The following is a 19,934-nucleotide window of genomic DNA, read 5'->3' on the forward strand; positions in this document are numbered from 1 at the left end:
CGCCCGCCGGCCGCTTCCGGGGCAGGCGGCGGGGGGATGCGGCTGCTGCGGCGGGCGGCGGCGGCGGCGCGGCGGGCGGGGGTCCCGCTGCTGCGGGCGGGTCCCGGTTCCCCAGGCAAGTGCCCCCCCCCTCCCCGCCCCGCTCCCCGTCCTCCGCGGGCAGCCCCAAGGGCGTCCGCCCGGTGCCCGCCCCGTTTCCGCGCCCCGCGGGCGCCGGGAGCCGCCGGTCCGGTTCCTCACCCCTGCTCCCCGCAGGCAGGGCCTGTCTGAGCCACGCCGAGCCGCGGGGCCGGGATGGACGCAGCGGGGAGGAGGAGGAGGAGGAGGAAGGGTGCTACCAGCTGTACCCCGGGCACATCCCCACCAGCCCGCTGCAGAAAGCGCTGCTGGCTGCCGGCTCGGCGTTTATGGCTCTCTATGACCCCTACAGACACGGTAAGCCGGGCCAGGGGAGCTCGTTACACCCAGGGATCTCATTAATGTCCAGCTAATCCTGCCCCCTGTCTCCTGGGAGTTTCTCAGGGGACTTTATTTCTCCTTCTGTTGGGTGAGACATTCAGTAATGGGGCAAGTACAGGGCGGGAGGCTGTGGAAGAGAGGGGGTGAGGAACCCCAAACACCCCCCAGTGATCTCCTCCTGACCCCCTGCGACGCCACCCAGCCCCATCTCATTCCTCCTTGGCCCCCCAGGCCTCACGCCGGCTCCTGCATCCCTCCCTCGGTGACACAAGGGTAGAGCAGCCCCAAGGCTGAAGATCCATGGGGTCCCTGCTTTGCCACAGGCTTCTTGCCGCTCCTGGCCAAGGGGCTCGTTGCCCCATTTCCTCACCTGCTAACCGAGGGCAGCTGGGTGTTGCAAAAACCGCTCTTGGGTCATTCTCTGGTCTCTCTTTCAGACATGGTGGCAGTCCTCGGGGAGACCACGGGCTGCCTTGCCCTGCCCAACCTGCGAGACAAGATGAAACACCACCCTGAAGGTTACCGCATCCTCCAGTGCGTCCCTCCGCATCCCTCTCTCCCGCGCTGTGCGGTTCGTGGTGGGGAGGGAGACGCGAGGCCGAGCGCGTTCCTTGGGCCGCGTGAAGGGAGAGCCCTGTGCTCCCCGGCTTGAAAGCGGCACAGGCGTTTTGTTAGCTCTAACCCTCCAGGTTGTTTATATTACTTTCTTTTTAACGATCACAAGAGCACCGTGACAAGTCTAAGGGCAAGAGCACCGCAGCCGCTAGGCCCAGCCCCGTTTCAGGCACTGCTGTCTGTCTGTCTGTTCTGCTTTGCTGCTGGAACTGGCAGGCGCCAACGCAAGGAAATGCAGCAGCAGGCCCAGGGGAGAAATCCATGGATGTGAATGCTGAGCAGCGATGAAAAGCCACCACGTCCGTGGATTTCTCCCCTGGGCCTGCTGCTGCATCTCCTTGCGTTGGAGACTTTGTCTCCACTGGTCTGCCTCCTCAGACACCTCTGTATTTTCTTTCCCAGCACCCGCAGCATCTCCCCAAGCTGTGAAATGAGGCCACGCCTCGTCTTCCTTGTTAAGACTTGATCACTTTTGCTTCCGTGTCCACAGGGACTTGAGCACAGCAAGACTGAGGACCAGGAGGGACTTCATGAGTCTCTTATTAACCAAGATCTTACTGCTTATTTGCTTGCCTTCTCCCTGCTCCTCGTTATTTGTCACGCCTGCCGCTTGTGTATCATTTGGGTTGCATCACGTTGGAGCTGGGGAAAAGCTGCCTTTTGCCGTATGTTTGTGCAGAGCAGCCTGATCCTGGCTCCAGATGCTGACCCGGCAAAGCACACGGAGCACCAGGATGGGGCTGAGCCCCAGAGAAGCTGCCCAGGGAGAGGGGACGGCAAAGGCACCGAGGGCTGGGGAGAGACGTCCCCACCTGCTCCTTGCCCTCTGGTATTGCAGGGATTTGTAGTGGTCCAATTTGTGCACACAAGTCCTTTTTTTTAATCCCCCAAGCTGCTGAGGTCTCTGCATCTGCAGCCAGGGTGAAGCTGCTGCGAGTCCTGCTTATCTCTCTGGCACCTCTGCTCCTGGAGGAGGAGCTGAGCAGCTCCTGGATCCACTGCGGGGCTTTTATCATGGGAAGAATTTATCCTGTGCATGGAAATAAGAGGGCTTTTGTTTAGTGCCAGGGCTGTGGGGCACCTGTTTGCCAACAGCCTGGAGAGGAGACCTTTCCGTGCATGGCTGCCACGTGGCTGGTGGTGAAAGCCTGAGCAGGAAAGAAATTAAACCTGTGTTTAGAACAAATTCCCTCCCCTCTTTAGGGCTGTTCCTTTGAAGCTCCGGCTGCTTTGCAGGGACGCTAAAGAGCTCTGCTCCCCCAGGGCCAGCTGTTGCTGAGGACTGTGCAGGGCCAGCAGCCCGCATGGCAGCGTTTCAGTGCAGAGGACACCGGTGGTTTACCATCCAGAGTTTTACAGGGGCACAAGATGAGAGCTCCTTTATTGCCAAGGCTTCAGATAGATCTTTTAAGCAATTTGTGTCCCAGCCTCAGCAACAGAAGTAAGGACGGTGCTATCTCTGCAGCGAGCAGGCAGGATCCGTGCAAGGAAAACGCCCGGGAAGGGCAGAGGCAGGGGATGGGGGTTTCCAGGGGCTCCTTTTTTCCAGGACCCCCCACTGTGGGTTTCACTGGGAGACTCACTGACCTGTGTTTTGCTTTCAGGGAACGGCCTCGCATCCGTCTCTCCACCCTGGACATGGCCAGGCTGCGGGGGCTGCCGGATGGCTCGCTGGGCCGAGAGTACGTCCGGTTCTTGGAGGATAACGTGAGTGTGGGGTTTCACAGGGTGCAAACGGCTGTGGTTGATCCCTGTGCCGGGAGCACAGATGCGCTTTAGAGGGAGATTGGAGCCATGGAGGGACCTGTGGGGAACCCTCGGGAATGAGAGGGAGTCAGGGGGATGGGATGAGATGCTGGGTGTTGGACGATGCTGGATGTGTCACTAGTGCTGTTCAGTCCTTGGGTTTCATCTATGTAAACGACGCTGACCCCCATCATCAGGGGCTGGGAGATGTGCTGATGGAGCGGGCCACGTACTTCTGTTCATTAAAGAACAGGACCAGAAACTTGAGGTTTGGAAGGGGCTGAATTGGACCTCTTTGGATTTGCAGAAGGTTTCTCCAGACACCCGGATGCCACCCAAGTTTGTTGATGATGAAGAGCTGGCGTATGTGATCCAGCGGTACCGAGAAGTCCATGACCTGATGCACACCCTCCTGGGCATGCCAACCAACATGCTAGGTGAGCAGCAGCAGGCTCAGAGGGCTGCGCTGCCAGACCCCGCTGATGGTGCTCGGCCGCCTCTCCCAGGAACGGCGCGGGCTGGGCAGGTCGGATTCCCTGATCCTCAGCCCGGGAAGGTGCGCGGGGAGGTTTGCACCGTCACTGTCCTGCACCGCTGGCTCTGTGGTGGCCAAGAGCCTGCAAGATGTCACCTTTCCCCTGCTGGGGGATGCTCTGCCCGAGCCCTGGGTGCAGGCAGCGGCTGGGTGGGTGGGTGGGTGCTGGCTGCCTGGCAGGGAGGGTGGCACCGAGGGAGCGATGTTTCGCAAGTCCTGAGCAAAGGCAGAAGTGGGGGGGGTTCCTGGTTGCTCCTTATCTGCGCATCCCCGTGTCCTTTGCCCTCATTTTGCGTCTGACTCAATAACAACTTGCAAGTCGAGCCTTGCTGGTGAGCCTGCGGGAACCGGCACGTCAGGTCTGCCATGCAGGCTTTGGCTGAGGCCTGGCGGCGTTGGTAAAAGGTCTGTCCCGTGCCGAGAGGCGGGGAGAGCTGGGGGGGGGGATGAGGCCTCAGCAATTGCGTTGCTAAGGATCTGCAGGGACCCAGCCTGCCCAGGAGGTGTTTCCCAAGCTCGCGGGGCATCGATTGCAGGGTGCTGCTCCCCCGGGGGCCCCGGGCCATCCCTCTTGGGTGGGTGGTGCACCACGAGGCTCGTCCTGGCATGGGATGAGGCCACGGCCAGGCTTGGGAAGCATTCCCGAGTCCTGCCGCGGAGGCGGAGGGGACGGCTGTGTAGCCGTCCTCGGGAAGGGGCAGAACGCACAGCCTGCCTTGCGGGACCGCGCGGCCCTGGCTAGCCCTCGGCCCGGGCGCCCTGCCCGCTCACGGCCTCCCTGCTCCCTCCCAGGCGAGGTCGTGGTGAAGTGGTTCGAAGCCATCCAGACGGGGCTGCCCATGTGTGTCCTGGGAGCAGCGTTCGGCCCCATCCGTCTCAGCACACGGTAGGAGGAAGCCTCTGCCCTGGGGACACGCCAGCCTGGGCGATGCTTTCTGGTGTCCTCTGGGGACGAAGAGGGGACACTGCTAGTTTGGGGGGGGGGGGGGTCAGTCAGGGATCCCTCGTGTGAACCTGCCGCTCTCTCCCCATGGCCCAGGGAAGCGGTGACAGTGGGAGGCACAGCTTTGCCTGGTCACTGAAGCAGAACCTGATGCTTTACCTGCTTCCAGCACTGAATCTCCTGTGCCAGGCAGGAGGAGCAATGCCCAGGCCTGGCTGCCCTTGGCTGGGCACGTGCTGAGGGCCAGCAGGACCCTCACCACGCTGATGGCCGTGCCCTGCCCCAGCACATCTGTTTTGGTGGCCCAGCATAGTTTGGGCATTGCAGAACCTGAGGTCTGGTCTTGGGTTTGCTGCTGACTGTAACCTTCCCGGCACACTGTTGTCTTCTGTGCCTCAGTTTCCCCTGTGAGTTAAGCAGAAGGGATGCTAGAGGGGTGGAGGGGCTTGTGGTACGTGGGACGCATGGGGTTGGCGTCTGCCGGAGACTTGGAGAGGGAAAGTAAAACAAAACATGGGAATCAAAATCGTCACCATCTGTATCTTTTGTTCCAGAAAGCTGCAGGTCCTGGCCACCGAACTGGTTCCCTGGGCGGTTCGGAGCGGGCGCAACGCCAGCTGTATCCTGAATTTCTACTACGAGCAGCGCTGGGAGCAGCCAGTGGCGTCCCTGCGGGAGGAGATCGGCATCTTCCCTCCCCCGGCCGTTCGAGTGTGAGAGCTCAAGGTGGGGAGGGGACAGGGGATCCCCGTTGGCAGGCGGCAGCTGTCCCCTGCTGCGCTCCATCTCCTCCTGCCCGGGAGCACGGCATGGCTCTGCCACCAGCCACCACGGACCCGGGAGCTGAGTTTTCTCTTGCCAAGAGCTGGCACCCTCCTGTTGGTAGAGGCCAAGTGGCACCTCCCTGTGCCGTGACAAAACTTGACCCTTTTTGCTGTTTGTGATTCAGCGGAGGGATGGCAAGTCCTGCTGTGCCTTTGCCAGCTGGGTCTGGCTGCTGGCTCCAGTACTGATGCTCTGAAATGCTGGGATGGGGCGGGAGCAGAGCTGGTTTACAACACACCGGAGCAAACTTGGCCTTCTGCAGGTCTGTATAGGTAAATCCCTCCTCCCACCCTCCCAGGGAAGATGGAGGCTGAAATTCTTGGGGCCGCCCTGGACTGGGGCTAAACCAGTGATTTACAGAGCAGCCCAGGGGCAGGTTTGGTGTGTGCAACAGTGAAATCCCGTCTTGTACTGGTGCCTGACTGGTCTCCTAATGGGTCATATGGGATGTGCCTCACGCCTTGGAAACCAGGCGGTGTGTGATTGCATGCCCACAGGAGCAGGCAGGGAAATACCTTTGGATATTATCCCTGCCGGATTGGCTGTTGGAGAGCCGATCCCAGTCTGCCGTGTCTCCCTGTAGTCCCCCCCTGTCAAAAATGCTGAAATCCACGTGATTGCGCTGGGTTTTCAACAGGAATCGTCTCCTCCTTGGGCAACAAAATGACATGATTGGGAATAAGGGGCTGAATCCTGCGAGTGCAGAAATGGCGGCTGCTTGCGCTGCGTCTGGGAGCTGATTGCTGTCTGGGTTAATTAAATAGGGCTCCAGACTGCCAGCGGCTGGAGTGCAGAGCTGCTGGGTGTGAGGGCAGAGAGCCACGAGGCCGGGGACTCTTTGTACGTGTGGGTTTGCTGTTGAAATTCCTTCTTGCTTAATAAAATCCACGGTGGAACTTGTGGTTCATTACCCTTCTCCTTCTGCCCCATCTCCCCTTCTGAGGGGGAGATCTGATGTGAAGCCTCACCCCTTTTCGGCTCCAGCGGGGTCTGCTGTTCTTGGTCTGCAGTGGTAGGTGACGGCAGGGCACGCGCGGGGCACGAAATGGGCTGCGGAGCCACATCTTTCCAGTTGGGGTTTGAGGGTGCTGGGCTGTTGAGTGGCTCCTTGCGGTGGTCGTTGCAGAAAGGCCCGGACAGGGGAAGATCGGGGTGCGGAGCAGGAGGGGGGCAAGGCTGGGGGCTTGCTAAAGCACTCCTGGTTCCCGGGGGAAGGAGGGGGTGCCCTGACTGGAGTCCTTTGGTGGCAGCCGAGGGACATGGCCTTGCCCTGCTGTGAGCCCCATTGGCCCTGTCCCAGCCTCCCGCAGGATGCTGGAGCAGATGGGCAAGAGCAGGGGCTGACGGTGCGACCAGGGGTCAGAGTTGCTCCATCCCAGGAGGCCGTGCAGGGGCAAAACTCCTGGGTTTTGGGCTACGTTTAAGAGCAGACACCGGGACAGAGGGACTGGCTTCCTCCCTGTGCCCCCCAACTCCCCGTTTTCAACCTTCCTCCATCTCCTCTGCCACCAGCCATACTTCAGGTTTTTCTCCAAAAAAGGCCCCTTGGCCCGTGGAGTTGTTTCAAGCAGATAATAATATAAATATCATATAATATCATATAAATACGTCCTTCAGCTGCTGTAAAACACACAGAGTGGGGGGTTGTCCTATTGCACTGGTTGAGATGAAAGAAGCGTTTGGCCCTAAAACATCCCGGAAATGCGCTTTTCTGCATCGGAAACGTGTCGGCGCTTTGGGGCGGTTAAACCGAAGGGAAGCAAAGATTCGCCGCTTCCAGAAGCCATGAGCAGCAGTCAAGGAAATGCGGGAAATGATGATTGTGAGAGAGGGTTTCGCTGCAGTTTGGGTTATTTAGCACGGCCGTGCAGCGCTCGGGCTGCCGGCAGCGGTTGTGCCGCTTTCGCGCAGCCGCGCGTTGCTCGGTGGGCTGCTGCCAGCACTACAGAAATGGCACATAATGTAATTTTAAACTGCATCTGCTCAGCTGGATCGCTTAACGGCCACCGCGGCTCCTGTTCGCCACGGCTGTTGCTTGTCGGGCGTGCGAGAAGGAAGGTGGCGGCGGCAGAGGAGGGGAGCGGGCAGGTCAGACACAAGCCATGCGAAAATGTGTTTTTTTGGGGGACGTTTGCTGCGGACAAGTGGCGGCTGCACCACGGCCACCAGCAGCGGTCCGTGCCCGTGCTGCTGGAGCCGTTTTGGGGATGCCATAAGAACGAGTGGCGAAGGAGGCGATGCAGAACGGCGGAGCGACCGGCGGGGACGGGGGCACGGCTGTCAGCCCCCCGCAGCGCCCTGTCCCGCCGCTCCCGCTCCGAAAACGGGGCTTCCACCCCCGCGGGCAGCCGGGTCCCTGCGCGGCGGCAGCGGCCGGGGGCGGCGGCTCCCCCCGGGCCCGTTGCGGTCGCTGAACCCCGAGAACGATCGCCGCGCCCCGGCGGCAAAATGCGACTCTGGTGGGACTCGAACCCACAACCTTTGAATGACTCCCGTCACGCCGCGCTAGAAGTCCAATGCGCTATCCATTGCGCCACAGAGCCCTCGCTCTGCCCCGCCGCCCTCACCGCCTCTTCCCGCCGCGCCGCCCCGCCCCGCCCCGCGCCCCGCCGTTACCCGGGGCCGCATCCGCCGGCGCGGGGCCGGACGGCGGGCGCCGGGCGGGACTACAACTCCCGGCGGGCCGCGCTGTGCGCCCCGCCCCCGTGCCGCAGCGGCGGGCGGGCCCCGCTCCCGCTCCCGGCCCCGCTCCCGGTGCAGGTGGCCGGGCCGCAGCGGACGCGCCGGAGCCCGGTAAGAGCGCGGCACCGTCCTCCCTCTCCGTGACCTCCCGGCGCCGGCTCTGCCCCGCCGCGGCGGCCACGCTGCCTTCCCGCGGGTGGCCGGGCGGGGCCGCCGCGGCCCACGGTCTCCTCATGAGGCGGCGCGGCCCTGCGGGCGGTACCGGGGTCCCTCAGCCTCCCGCTCTCCTCATGGGGCTCCGCGGGCGGTGCCGGGGTCTCTCAGCCCCACGGTCTCCTCATGGGGCTCCGCGGGCCTCCTCCTCCAGCGGGGCTCCTCCCGCCGATACCGGCTCTTCCCGGGCGGTTCCCCGGCCTGGCCGAGGGTCCCGGCTGCAGCCCCGCTGCCAGGCCCTCATGGGCCTCCCGGTCCCTCTGCCCCCTCAGATGGGGCTGGGGCTGCACTGTTCAGCCTCCCTGTTGGGGATGAGCCCGATGGTCCTGGGGAAGGACGGGGAGGGCGAAACCGGGGGACCCCATTTCTCCCTCCCCATCCTTCCCCGGGGCCGTCGGGCTCATCCCCGTCACCCTGCCCAGGGCCAAGTGGGGGGACAGGTGCCTCCCCAGCTGCTCACGCTGGAGAGATCCCTCTGGGGATCTCCTGGCCCCTGCAGCTTGACCATTAGTGCGGGGGCTTCTTTGGAGCCCGCTCGCCTGCCCGTTGTCCCCCGCTGCGACCTGCTCCCCAGGCTGGTCCCTCTCCCCAGCTCTCCTCCAGTCTCTGTGCCCCCGGGGTGATGGATCCCTGCGGTTTGCCTTCGTGCCCGCTGGCTGCTGAGCTACAGGCAGGTCTTAATTTTCTCTGTGCTGATGCAGCTAGACAAGACCTGAATCCTTAACGGCAGGGCTGGAGGTCTCTGGCGGTAACACACCGGTAATCTCGCACCGGTTATCTCTCGGTGGGAGGCACCAGGCATGCCGGTGGGAGGCAGAGATGTGAGCAGAGGATAACAGGGGCCTGTCTGGGCTCGTCTTGCCTTCAAGTGGGAGATTAAGCGCCTTGCTGCCCACACAGAGTGTGGCTCCCCCACCGCCGGCTCTCCACGTCTGTCTGTTCGATGTGAGCAAGTAACGAAGGGCCCGGGTCTTGGCCAAGGCATAGGATACTGATGGTGATCTAAGAGTTTAACTGCAGAGAGAGGCTCCTAGGCAAAAACGCAGTGGGTCCTGCCCTGCTGAAAGGCCGAGGGACTGTGTTGTGGGACCTCAGGCCTGGGAGGTGTTTGCTGGAGAGGGCTCAGAGGCCACTGGCACGAGGGGCGATCTCTGGGCAGGGGCTGCGGACAGGAGGATGTCCCCAGGCCCCCACCCGAGAGTGGCATCTTGCGCTCTGGTGCATTCCTGCCTGCTGCCGGTGGCACGGCTCAGGGGTGAGACAGCCTGCGTGACATGCCAGGGCATGGTGACCACGTGGCGGCTGCCGCGGCTCCCACCCTGCCAGCATCTCTTACCAAAGCCACAGAGGCTCCCCGGACCTGGAGGAACTGCACGGAGCAGAGAGAAAGCCACAAGCATGGCTACCGGCCCTGCCAGCTGTGGCAGAGCCCATTCAGGGCTGCCAGCTTTGGAGCAGTGAATCCACCTTCAAGAGGGAAAGGGAAATGACATGAGTGTTTCCTTCCTGTTTGGCCTGCATCCATGCCAGGAAGGACCAATTTTATCTAGAAGCCCTTGAGCTGCGAGGGTCGCATCGCTGTCACTTTCCTCTGCCCAATGCTGTCACCCAAAAAGAGCCTTTGCTAGATTGCAGTCTCCTGCGAGTTGCAGAGCCACATCTGGGATGTGTTTGGGATGCGGACAGAGGTGCTGTTTTGGGGGGACAAGTATCAGAGACTGAGTCGCTGTCCCCAGGGCATGGGGCGGGAGTCTGGGCGCTCCAGGCAGCAGCAACAGCCCTTGTTCTGCCCACTCCAGCCTGGCCAGGGCATGCCTGCGCCTGGCCTCGTCCCCGACCCGCTCTGGCGGTGTCTCCAGCAGAGCCAGGCCAGGAAACTGCCTGCCGACACGAGGGTTTGCAAACACAAGCGGAGCTCAAAGGACTGAGTTTCCTGTCCCTGTTCCTGTCTGAGCTGTGTTGGGGAGCGCGTGAAGCTGCGGTCTCCCACCAGCCATGCTGGCTGTCCTGGAGCCAGGCATGCAGGACAGCTGGTGCTGGGGGGACAGGGAGACCTGGGTTATGGGGACGGAGGGATCCTTGAGGTAGGGAGGAATTTGGAGCTGGGCTTTGTCAGGCTGGACGTGAGGGGCTGAGCAAGCCCTGCCTGGCATTGCCAAACATCTGTACAAAGTCTCCTGCCGTGACTCCGCTCCCACATCCGTGAAGTGGCTTTATCCTGCATCTCATGCCGCTGGGGTGCGGCCGTGCCCCTGGCTGGCGTGCAGGATGTGGCTCCCCAGGTGGGAATGGCCAGGCTGTCAGCGCTGTGCTGGCGGCTTAATTGGAGGCCATCTCCAAGGTCCAGTAAAGCTACATCTGTGGGAGCACTGGGCTGCCGGGTTACGTCCTCGCTGCCAGGAGAAGTGGTGACTCAGGGCCCTCATCCAGGAAATTGGGGGCTGCTAACGCATCCCCCGCCCGTAGGTTCGTTATCGCTGAGTCCAGTGTGCATGGGTTGATGGCCGTGGTTTCTCTCTCTCTGCAGGCCACGATGCTGCGTCTGGCTGCTTTTGCAGCGCTGCTGCTGTTCTTCAGGGTCAGTCTGGAGCTGTCCTGGGCCCAGGCCATCCCCGCTCTCTTCATCTTCTACCTGGGATCCGGTGGATGGGACTTCTTCCTCATATTCATCAAGACGATACGAAGGGATGTCACGTAGGTGTCCTGGCTGGGATGGCCCAGCCATCCACCCTCCCCCTGGCCCACTGCTCTGCCCCAGTGTATGTGTGAGCGCAGCCCCCAGCTTCTTGCACAGCCCTGGGTTTCTGCTGGCACGCAGCCCAGCTGGAAGGAGATGTCTCTCTGCCGCGCCCAGGCGGCTCCAAACTCTTGGGCAAAGTTTTCCCAGGAAAGATAGATTTCAGCTGAGCTTGAAGTCTAGTGACTGTCCTTGTACTTCACCCTGTCCCTAAAGCTGCTGGCGTGGCACCAGGTGCCTGTGCAGGGTCAGTTCTGAGTTGGTACCAGGCTGTGCCAGCTCCTGGCAAGGATTTGTGGGGAGGGAGCGGTGGCACCTCTTGGAGAGTACCAGAGGCTCAGAGATGCCCCTTTGATCAGGGGCGTCCCTGTCTGCAGCCTTCCAAAACACATTTCTCCCTGGCCTCCATCAGTTCCTGGCTATAAGCATATTTGCAGAGGACCTCTGCCTATGTCCACGCAGCTCAGGGGAGCACCCAGAGCTGCTGCTGACCTAGAGTAGAGCCTGGAGCAGTGCTGGGGTATTGCAGCTCCTAGCGTGGTCCTTGTTCTGTGCTGGCTTTGCTGGAGGAAGTGGTTTTGCAGGGGTCACTGAGCAGCTGCCCTCTTGCTCCCCTTCCTTTGGCAGCACGGGGCTGGTCCTGTTGCGGGTGAAGTGGCAGGTATGGAGGCACATGAGGGAGAAGAACACAATCGCCAAGATCTTCCAGAAGACCGCAAGAAAGTATCCAGAGAAGACGGCGCTGATCTTCCAAGGCACGGGCGAGAGCTGGACCTTCCGGCAGCTGGATGAGTACTCCAACCAGGTGGCCAATTTTTTCTATGGCCAAGGCTTCCGCTCCGGTGACGTGGTGGCTCTTTTCATGGAGTCCCGCAATCAGTACGTGGGGCTGTGGCTCGGCTTGGCCAAGATTGGGGTGGAGACCGCCCTCGTGAATTCCCACCTGCGCATGGAGGCCTTGCTGCACTGCATCGCCATCTCCAACTCCAAGGCTGTGGTTTTTGGGGTGGAGATGATGGAAGGTGAGGGGCAGGCAGATGCGTCAGGGGTGCTCTGAACTCGGGGGGGCTTGTCAATGGATTTAGTGCTGCTTTGCTGCCCACCACAGAGCAAGGATCTGGAAAAGAGTGGACAGTTGGAATTGGATCTGGTTTTTTTTCTTGTTGGTCCCTTTGGCTGCTGGGCAGGATCTGGAGCTGGGCAGGATCTGGAGTTCAGTGCTGCCTGCTCCCAAGCAGGCCAGCCTGGGTGTGAGGATCCTTCCTTGTGCCTCTCGGGTCCATCCCCTGCGTGGAGCCCTGGGCGGGGCTGGGCCTGCCCCGCTGCACGGGACGAGCCTCCCCTTGCTCTCTGTGGCTGTTAGCCACATCCCTGCAGCACCTCGGCTCCAGCTCCTCCTGTGTTTCAGCCCACGCCTCTGAGGTTGATGGTGTCAACAGACCTCTTGGCACCAAAGAGGTTTTGGCTGGGGAGAGGCGGAGAACAGGATCTTCTAGTCCCTGAAGAGGCCTGGGCTGTGGCCCCAGCATCTGTTAATCATGGGAACGACATCCGCCTGGGATGGTTGTCAGCCCTTTGGGGACTCTGCCGAGCACAGCGAGGGTACTGCTACCCGGGGCAGCATCTCCCTGAGACTGTCTGGGAGGGCAGGGGTTCTCTGTGCTGTAACCACCCTGCGGTCTTTCTCCATCTCCCCTCTTTACTTTCTCAGCAATGCAGGAAGTGCAGCCCTCCCTGGAGAAATCTATCCATCTCTTCTGGTCCGGGGAAGGAAGCCCCGAGTCCGTGCTTCCTGGTGCGAAACACCTGGACCCTCTCCTGCAGGTGGCCCAGCGGCACCAGCCAACCCCTCCTGATAAGGGCTTTCTTGGTACGTGATCAGCTTTTGGGGCCCAACTCGCGGTGGTGTTTTTGTGGATCAGCCAGTTACAACGCTGGCAAGAACGTCTGCTCAGGATGCCAATGGCAGACGTCTGCAGCAGGGCCTGGGGTGTTTGGGATGGGTGTTACTTCGGTGCCTGAAGCCCGGCCCTGTGTGGAGCAGTATCCTGTCGTGCCCTCCGTGTGTCCAACAGACCTGACCTGCCCAGGGTGAACCCAGCATGTTCTTGGTGCTGTCACATAACAAAGTTTTGGCTCAGCTGGCACAAGCAGAGTGTATAAATTTGACTTGTCCCCCTCTCCCAGTTCAGCCAGCTCCTAGATTAGGTATGTGACCTTGCCTTCTCATTGCTCTCCAGATAAACTCTTCTACATCTACACCTCTGGCACGACGGGGCTGCCCAAGGCTGCCATTGTGGTGAACTGCCGGTAAGGCCGTGGGCAGGGGCTCGGGGGAGGCCGGAGCTGAGCTCTGCCCTGTCCTAGCACAGCACCTCTGGCCCTGCTGCTGACCTGTCCCTTCACCCTCCCGCCCCAGGTACTTCCGCATGTCCAGCTTAGTTTTTTACGGTTTTCGCATGAGGCCCGACGATGTGATGTACGACTGCCTCCCGCTCTACCACGCTGCAGGTAACGTGAGCCCTGCGTGCCGGGACTGTCTCTGCCCCCCAGCCAAGCCCAGGGCTCAGGCTGGAGGCTGGTGCAGCAGCGATCTCCATGTCGAGTAGGAGCTGGCTGCTGCTGTCAGTGTCCGACCAAGGCTTTCTGCTTTTTCCCTGGGAGCCAAGAATCGATCTGGCTGACCTTTGGAGTGGGGAGTGTGTGTGGGGGGAGTTTGTCCCAGGTCCTAGCCTGGCTTTGGAATAGCTGTACCTTATTGCTGCTCCATGTGGGAAGTCAGGGGGAAGGGTGGTGCCTGCCTGCCTGGCTGAGACGTGCTGGGACCTCTAGGTGCAAAGCACTGCCCCAGATCTCGCTACCATGTGTCTCCTTCCTGGTGTCTGTGGTCCTGGGGGCTTTGGCTTGGTGAACACCCATCTGCGGTGAGCCTGCACGTGGCCTCCGCCTTGCCCTGCCGGGCCTCTCCCTGCGCGGGCTGGGCTGGAGGTGTCTGGGGACTGAGGGCTGCCCTGGCTGCCTCTCCGCAGGGAACATCGTGGGGGTCGGGCAGTGCCTGCTGCAGGGCATGACGATTGTCATCCGCAAGAAGTTCTCGGCCTCGCACTTTTGGGAGGACTGTGTGAAATACAACTGCACGGTGAGGCTGTGAGGCAAGGGGTCAGCCGGGACTGGGGAGCGGAGCCTGGGGATCTGTGCCGTGCTGGGGAGAGCCCGGCGGCTGGAAGAGGGGGAGGCCTGGACCGGTTCTGCCTGTCCATCCCAAACCACCTTCCAAGGTGGTGGGGCTGTGTCCTTCCCACCTGGGGTGGTAACTCCACGTGTCCAAACCCTTCCCGTGCTCCAGCATTAGCCAGGAGGTCTCAGATAGGTTTCACAGACTGGAGGAGTGGGTTAACCAGGGAGGGACAGGCACTGGACGAGCTAATAGGACCCCTGGGTTTTACCATGGCCTCTTTAGGGGACTTTGGGTGTGTTGTGCCATTCCTACCTGTCCTGAAGAAACCCCAAGCACCCTGGAGCCTGGTGGAGGGGTCCGAGTGAGTCTTTCCTCTCCATCCCTCCCAGATCGTGCAGTACATCGGGGAGATCTGCCGCTACCTGCTGAACCAGCCGTACCAGGAGGTGGAGCGGCAGCACCGGGTGCGCATGGCGCTGGGCAACGGGCTGCGTGCCTCCATCTGGCGGGAGTTCATGGCCCGCTTCGGCATCGCCCAGGTGGCCGAGTTCTACGGGGCCACCGAGTGCAACTGCAGCCTGGGAAACTTTGACAACAATGTAAGGCCCCACCACCCTCCCCGTGTCCCAGAGGGTGCCTGCTGGCCTGGGCAGGGTTGGAAACCCAGACAGGCTGTTTGCTTCTGGTTTCGTGCTCCAAGAGGCTTGGCGTGGGTTGCCATCTGCCCGGAGGGGTTTTGGCTGTTGTTTTGCGGTGCCAGCTCCCTGGTATCCTGGATGTGCCTGGGCAGCGGGCTCGAGGTGGGAGAGATGTCCCTGCTAGCCATGGCTCTGAGCTCTTTCTGTCCTAGGTTGGGTCGTGCGGCTTCAACAGCAGGATCCTACCAAGCGTGTACCCCATCGGCTTGGTGCGGGTGGATGAAGACACCATGGAGCTGATCCGGGGGCCGGATGGTGTCTGCATCCGCTGCAAACCAGGTGAGGGCAACCACAGGGGTAAGTCTCCTCAGCCCTGTGTGAGTCTTTCCCGATACTTCAAGATAATTTACCTAGGTTTGAGTCCCTGCTCAGTTAAACCCCACCAGCCCCATTAGACACCCTTTTTGCTTGGGTGCAGGTGGTGGCTTCCCCCCTTCATCCCCTCTTTTCTCCCTGCAGGGGAGCCAGGGCAGCTGGTGGGCCGCATTGTCAAGAGCAACCCCTTGCAGCACTTCGACGGCTACCTGAATCAGTCAGCCACCAACAAGAAAATCGCCAAGGATGTGTTTACAAAAGGGGACGCTGCCTATCTCACAGGTGAGGCAAGCAGGGCCCTTCCGTCCGCTGAGAGCGGAGGAGAAGGGTACCTGGGTGGGTGTGGGAGCTGTCCCAGGCTAGTGGCACTGCCCTGAGATGCTCCAGGGTTGCTCCTAGCCCCTCTGACACCTCATTTTTTGCCTATTCCTCACTTTCCTGTAGGGGATGTCCTGGTGATGGACAAATACGGCTACATGTACTTCCGCGACCGCACCGGGGACACATTCCGCTGGAAGGGGGAGAATGTCTCCACCACAGAGGTGGAGGGGACGCTGAGCCGCATCCTGAACCTGACGGACGTGGTGGTTTATGGGGTGGAGATCCCAGGTAGCTGAGAGGGGAGAGGACGATCGGGGGAGGCAGGCAGGCCTCTGGCACTTGAATGTGAGCGTGTCCTTCACGTCTGGACTGACGTGTCCTTTTGCAAGAGGCTGGACTGAGGCTCCCCATGGGCGAGCTGGGAAGAGGCCACCAGGGATGTGCCTAGCGGGAACCAGAGGGTTCCCTCTCTCTCTCAAGCTTTGGTCTGATTCTGGCTGGCTTGGAAGGACTCTGCATCCTTTCTGGACAGGCTGCAAGTGCCTCCTCTGGGAGGAGGTGACCGTGACCGCAGGGTGTCGCTGGCAGCCTTAGCCGCAGGGTGGTGACACAGCCGGTGACACAGCCGGACGCACCAGTGCTTTGCTACAAAGCGGGGTCTGTGCCAGAGGCCTTGCTGGTGCGGGGCAGAGGGAGATGATGCTACAGAGACAGTGTGTCTGAGTGCTCTCCCTTCTCTGCCTCTTAGGGATTGAAGGGAAGGCAGGAATGGCAGCCATTGCCGACCCGGAAAACTCCTGTGACCTAGAAGCTTTTGCCAGCGAGCTGAAAAAGGCCCTGCCGCTGTACGCACGGCCCGTCTTCCTGCGGTTCCTGCATGAAGTCTCCAAGACAAGTGAGCCACGGCACGCACGCTCGCACTGGGCGCGCAGCTCGGGGGGGAAACCTGGTTACAGAGGCCGATCTGCAGTAGGGTCAGGATGGAGCCCCCCCCGCCCCATAGATAGAGCCCCCCTGCCCCATAGAGCCCCCCTGCCCTATAGAGCCTCTAGCCAGTTCCTCTGGTGGTTTGAAGGTGCAGGGGTGCAAGGCTGGGTCTGGGGTAGCACAGGGGCGGTCGGGATGGGAGCATGTGCAGCCGGTGACCCCTCATTCCTTCTTCTCTCCCCATTCCAGGCACTTATAAGTTCCAGAAGATGGAGCTGCGGAAGCAGGGCTTTGACCCTGCTCTGGTGAAGGACAGGTTGTACTTCCTGGACTCCAGGCAAGGCCGCTACCTGCCGTTGGACCAGGAAGCCTTTGGAAGGATCCAGTCGGGAGAGCAAAAGCTGTAACTGGTGGGGCTCAAGCAAGCCACCTCCCCGAATCCTGCTGGGGAGGTGGGGGCAAGGCAGGCGCTGGGGAAGAAAAGGTTCAAGGAGCGATATAAAGGCACACTAGAGATTTTATTTGACAAGTTTTACAGATAATGGTTTGGGGGGAAGGCAGGGGGGACCAAGGGGAGGGGGATGGTTACATACCAAAGCATAGATTCATTATGGCTTTATTTTCTACTTGGTACAGCGGTGGTGGTCCCGTGCCACGGGAGGGGCAGGGCCCCGGCCAGTTGAGGAGGGGTGGGGTGACCCTGCCATTCCACTTTGCTTTTCCTGTCTTTCCCTCCCTTTTCCTGCCTGCAGCAACCCTTCCTTGTGAAGGCCATGAAGGGACCAGTGCTGGGCTCTTTCCCCACTCCTCCACCAAGCAGCCAGCTCCTCCTTGGCACAGGGCCCCCGCTGGCAGAGGGAAGCTGGGTGCCAGGCGCAACCCCTGCCCTCTGCGTGGCCCTGCTGGTGCGTTTCTGCTGTGAATCAGGGGAGCAGGGTAGTGCTGGGCTCAGGAGAGGGACAGGGACAGTTTCTGCCATGCCTTGCTCTCTCCTGGGGGTGACATTTCTATTTTTCACAATCACACGCACATTATATTATATTATATATATATATATTATACACGCTGATCTTTTTTTTTTTTTTTTTTTTTCAATCTTAATTTATTGTCTGTACTTTTGAATGTGTCCTGGGTTTGTGCAGTAGGTGGAGGAGCAGCCCAGACCTGTCCTCTCTTGGGGAGCCCTTTTCTCTCACAGGGAGACGGGACGCTCATCTGGGACTGATTCTCCTCTTCCAGTGTGGGTGCAGCCGTCTATGTCCTTGTGGCCTTGTGAAGGACATGAGCGAGCCCCGCTATCTTGTGGACACTTCTCTGGGTCTCTTATTTTCACCTTTCATGGACGCAGCCTTGTTTCATGCACCTTCTTCCTTGCAGAAAGCAGGTGGGAGAGTGGGAATGAAGGGCCTGGTTTGCCTTTGCTTAGATGTACTCGGCACCACGGAGCAGCTCTCGGGGCTTTCCTGCTGCGGTGTCTGTGCCCTGAATGCAGGAGGCAACTTGCCTAGGGGAGCGAAGGTCCTGCGGAGGGTGGTCTTTGGGAGAGCCTGACTTCACATGCTCTGCATCCCTTCCCGCAAGAGCCCTCCCTGTCTCCACCGCAGGAGACGGGCCTCGAACTGAAATGTCCATGTTAAACACCTGACTTGCGCTGTGTGAATTCCCCGCGTTGTGTCTGATGTGAAACAGCCTTAGCAGCGATGTCCGATTCCAGTCCTCTGAGACCACGCAGAAATGTCTGTTTCTCTGAAAACGCATGTTTTCAGAGAACACTCTGGGTTGGGGTTTATTCTTTTTTTTTTATGATTTGTTTTTGTGCTTTTAGCAGGGTTACTCCTTAAAATGACGTCTGTCTTTTGTGAGGGCAGGGTGCGTCTGCTCTTCTAGCTGTGCTTCCACACCAGCGTACCTGCCTGCCCCAGTCTGTACTGTCCTTACGATTAAATGCGAGTATGGGCTACGCCGGAGTTTCTTACCTCTTCCTTGCGCAGTCCTGCTCCGTGTGGGGAGGCGGGGGACTGTGCCGGTTTGGGAACTGGGAACTGCCGCTCCAGAGCGCGACCTCCCTGTGCGGACTTTAGCTCACCTGGGAGCAGGGGGAAGCAAGCCCCTCGCTGCTGGGTTTGATGGCGGTGGGGAATCAACCTATTGATGAGACCCTCCCCAGACCCCTCCACCGGCTCCCCGCTCCCCCTTTCTCCTGGTCCTGTTCTCAGCGTTGCCATCCCATTTTGTCCTGGCCCAGTTCTCCCTGTTTACCCTGGCCCATCTGGCTCCTCCACCCCTCTCCTTTTCCCTCTTTCCTCTTCCTGCTGCTTCTCTCCATGTTTGGCCACGCTTAACCTCCCAGCTCCTTTCTGTCCTTGAAGACAAGTTTTTTGGTACCCGTTCTCCTTCTCTCACTGCCAGAACCATCTTTTAGACCCTCTGCATCCAACCCTGGGGACAGGAGAAACCGGCTCCTTCGTGGTACGCAGATACCAGGGAGAAATGTCTTGCCTGAGCCTGGGTGAAGTGTGTTGCCTGGTGAGACGCACCACGGGAAAAGTGCTGGAAATTTGCATCCGTTATATACCAGATCCCCCTTCGGGCATGCTCAAACTGATGGTTTCTCCAGCATCTCAAACTAAAATTAAAGCTTTTAGCTTATTCAGTCCCCTGGACGCAGTGACTCTGGGCAAGGCTCAGCTCGGAGCTGCATCCGACACAGCGACGGCTGCCGCCTCTGCAGGTGCTCCGGTCCCACTTTTGGACGCTGTTCCTCTCGCAGCCGCCGGTGGAGGGCGGGCTGGGCTCGGCAAACGTCTGACCTCGGGGGGGACCTCTTTAGGGGCTCCCCTGGGGTCTCACAGCCCCCCCAGGGGCTTCAGAGCCCTGGGAAGCGGTGGGGGGCGCAGGGCGCTGGGAGCGGGGGGTTACCCACGCAGGGGACAGGGCAGACCCCGTCAGGTGGAGCGGCGGTTTCGGGTACGGATGATGGTGCTGGGTGTGAGGCCAGCGGCAATCCCAGGCGCCGGCGTTCCCCTCCGCTCAGGCTCCTGACCGGAGCCTGTGCCTGGCGGAGACTTTGGCAGCACCGAGGTCACCCCGTTGTGCCAGGCGCGTGGTGGGCAGCGACCCCGGCCTCACCCAGCCCTCTGCTCAAGGGAATGGGTGAAAGCTTGGCCTCCCCGAAGTCAGCCCTGGCGGTCGTTGTCTGGAGATGGAGGGTTTGAAGCGATACAGGAGCGCCGCTCTCCCTTCCTGGAGGAGATGGCCGTGCTGCCCGGCACACACCACTGCTCCAAAGGAAGAGGGGCCACGGGGAAAGACTCAGCACTGTGTTTCCGTCTGTCTGAGAGCAGGTTAGGTTAAAAAAGCCATGCAAATTCTGCATTCAGGGCACTGCCTGTTAAACACAGATGCCAATAGCTTTGGAAGCTCATGGAAGTATGGCTGTTATTTATTTGCAAGTAAGCCCATCCAAGCGGAGACCGGCTGGTATTGCTGGGTTTCGGAGATGGATGGGGATTACAGGCACAGCTGAGTCCGTGCAAGGAGCAGGATTTAGCCCTTGCTGGTGCTGACACAACCGAGGAGCTGGGACCTGGCTGGAGCATAGCACGGAGCTCACCCCCAGCCCTGCGTTCGTGGCCGGCTGCGAGGGGGAGGAAGGTCGTAGTTGCAGGGTGCAGGCGAGAGAAGCAGGATGGGCCCCCCTCCCCAAGGTGAGAGCTCCCGTTCTGGGGAGATTGGGGGTG

At 60.6% G+C, this 19,934-nt stretch overlaps 2 protein-coding genes across 4 annotated transcripts; both read left to right on the forward strand.

The window, feature by feature from the left end:
* Positions 1–36: 36 nt before the first annotated feature.
* COQ4 (coenzyme Q4) lies at positions 37–10,629 on the forward strand (the record flags this gene model as incomplete). Of its 2 annotated transcripts, XM_082327809.1 has the most annotated exons (8): positions 37–119; positions 260–435; positions 897–993; positions 2,679–2,781; positions 3,128–3,257; positions 4,148–4,241; positions 4,853–5,024; positions 10,546–10,629. In XM_082327809.1, the coding sequence occupies 7 exons, from the start codon at positions 37–39 to the stop codon at positions 5,013–5,015; spliced, it is 846 nt and encodes a 281-aa protein (XP_082183935.1). In that variant the 3' UTR covers positions 5,016–5,024; positions 10,546–10,629. The 2 variants fall into 2 exon arrangements, with proteins under 2 accessions (XP_082183935.1, XP_082183934.1); XM_082327808.1 differs by lacking the exon at positions 10,546–10,629 and having other exon boundaries at positions 4,853–6,004.
* Positions 4,961–18,120, forward strand: SLC27A4 (solute carrier family 27 member 4). 2 transcript variants are annotated; one of them, XM_082327807.1, is made up of 13 exons: positions 4,961–5,024; positions 10,546–10,712; positions 11,383–11,777; positions 12,467–12,625; positions 12,996–13,065; positions 13,175–13,266; positions 13,785–13,894; positions 14,323–14,532; positions 14,784–14,910; positions 15,091–15,228; positions 15,391–15,555; positions 16,016–16,162; positions 16,444–18,120. In XM_082327807.1, exons 2-13 carry the CDS (start codon positions 10,552–10,554, stop codon positions 16,599–16,601), a joined length of 1,932 nt encoding a protein of 643 aa, XP_082183933.1. In that variant the 5' UTR covers positions 4,961–5,024; positions 10,546–10,551; the 3' UTR covers positions 16,602–18,120. The 2 variants fall into 2 exon arrangements, with proteins under 2 accessions (XP_082183933.1, XP_082183932.1); XM_082327806.1 differs by lacking the exon at positions 4,961–5,024 and adding an exon at positions 7,847–7,916.
* The last annotated feature ends 1,814 nt before the right edge of the window (positions 18,121–19,934 follow it).

Source organism: Platalea leucorodia (genome assembly GCF_965183815.1).
Source record: "Platalea leucorodia genome assembly, chromosome: 15".
Lineage (NCBI taxonomy): Eukaryota > Metazoa > Chordata > Aves > Pelecaniformes > Threskiornithidae > Platalea > Platalea leucorodia.

Excerpts from the sequence above, each read along its gene's own strand:
- SLC27A4 (XM_082327807.1), top strand. The coding sequence starts at position 10,552 with ATGCTGCGTCTGGCTGCTTTTGCAGCGCTGCTGCTGTTCTTCAGGGTC. Across the intron at positions 10,713-11,382 it reads ACGATACGAAGGGATGTCAC|CACGGGGCTGGTCCTGTTGC; the intron begins GTAGGTGTCCTG and ends TTCCTTTGGCAG. Across the intron at positions 15,556-16,015 it reads TTATGGGGTGGAGATCCCAG|GGATTGAAGGGAAGGCAGGA; the intron begins GTAGCTGAGAGG and ends TCTGCCTCTTAG.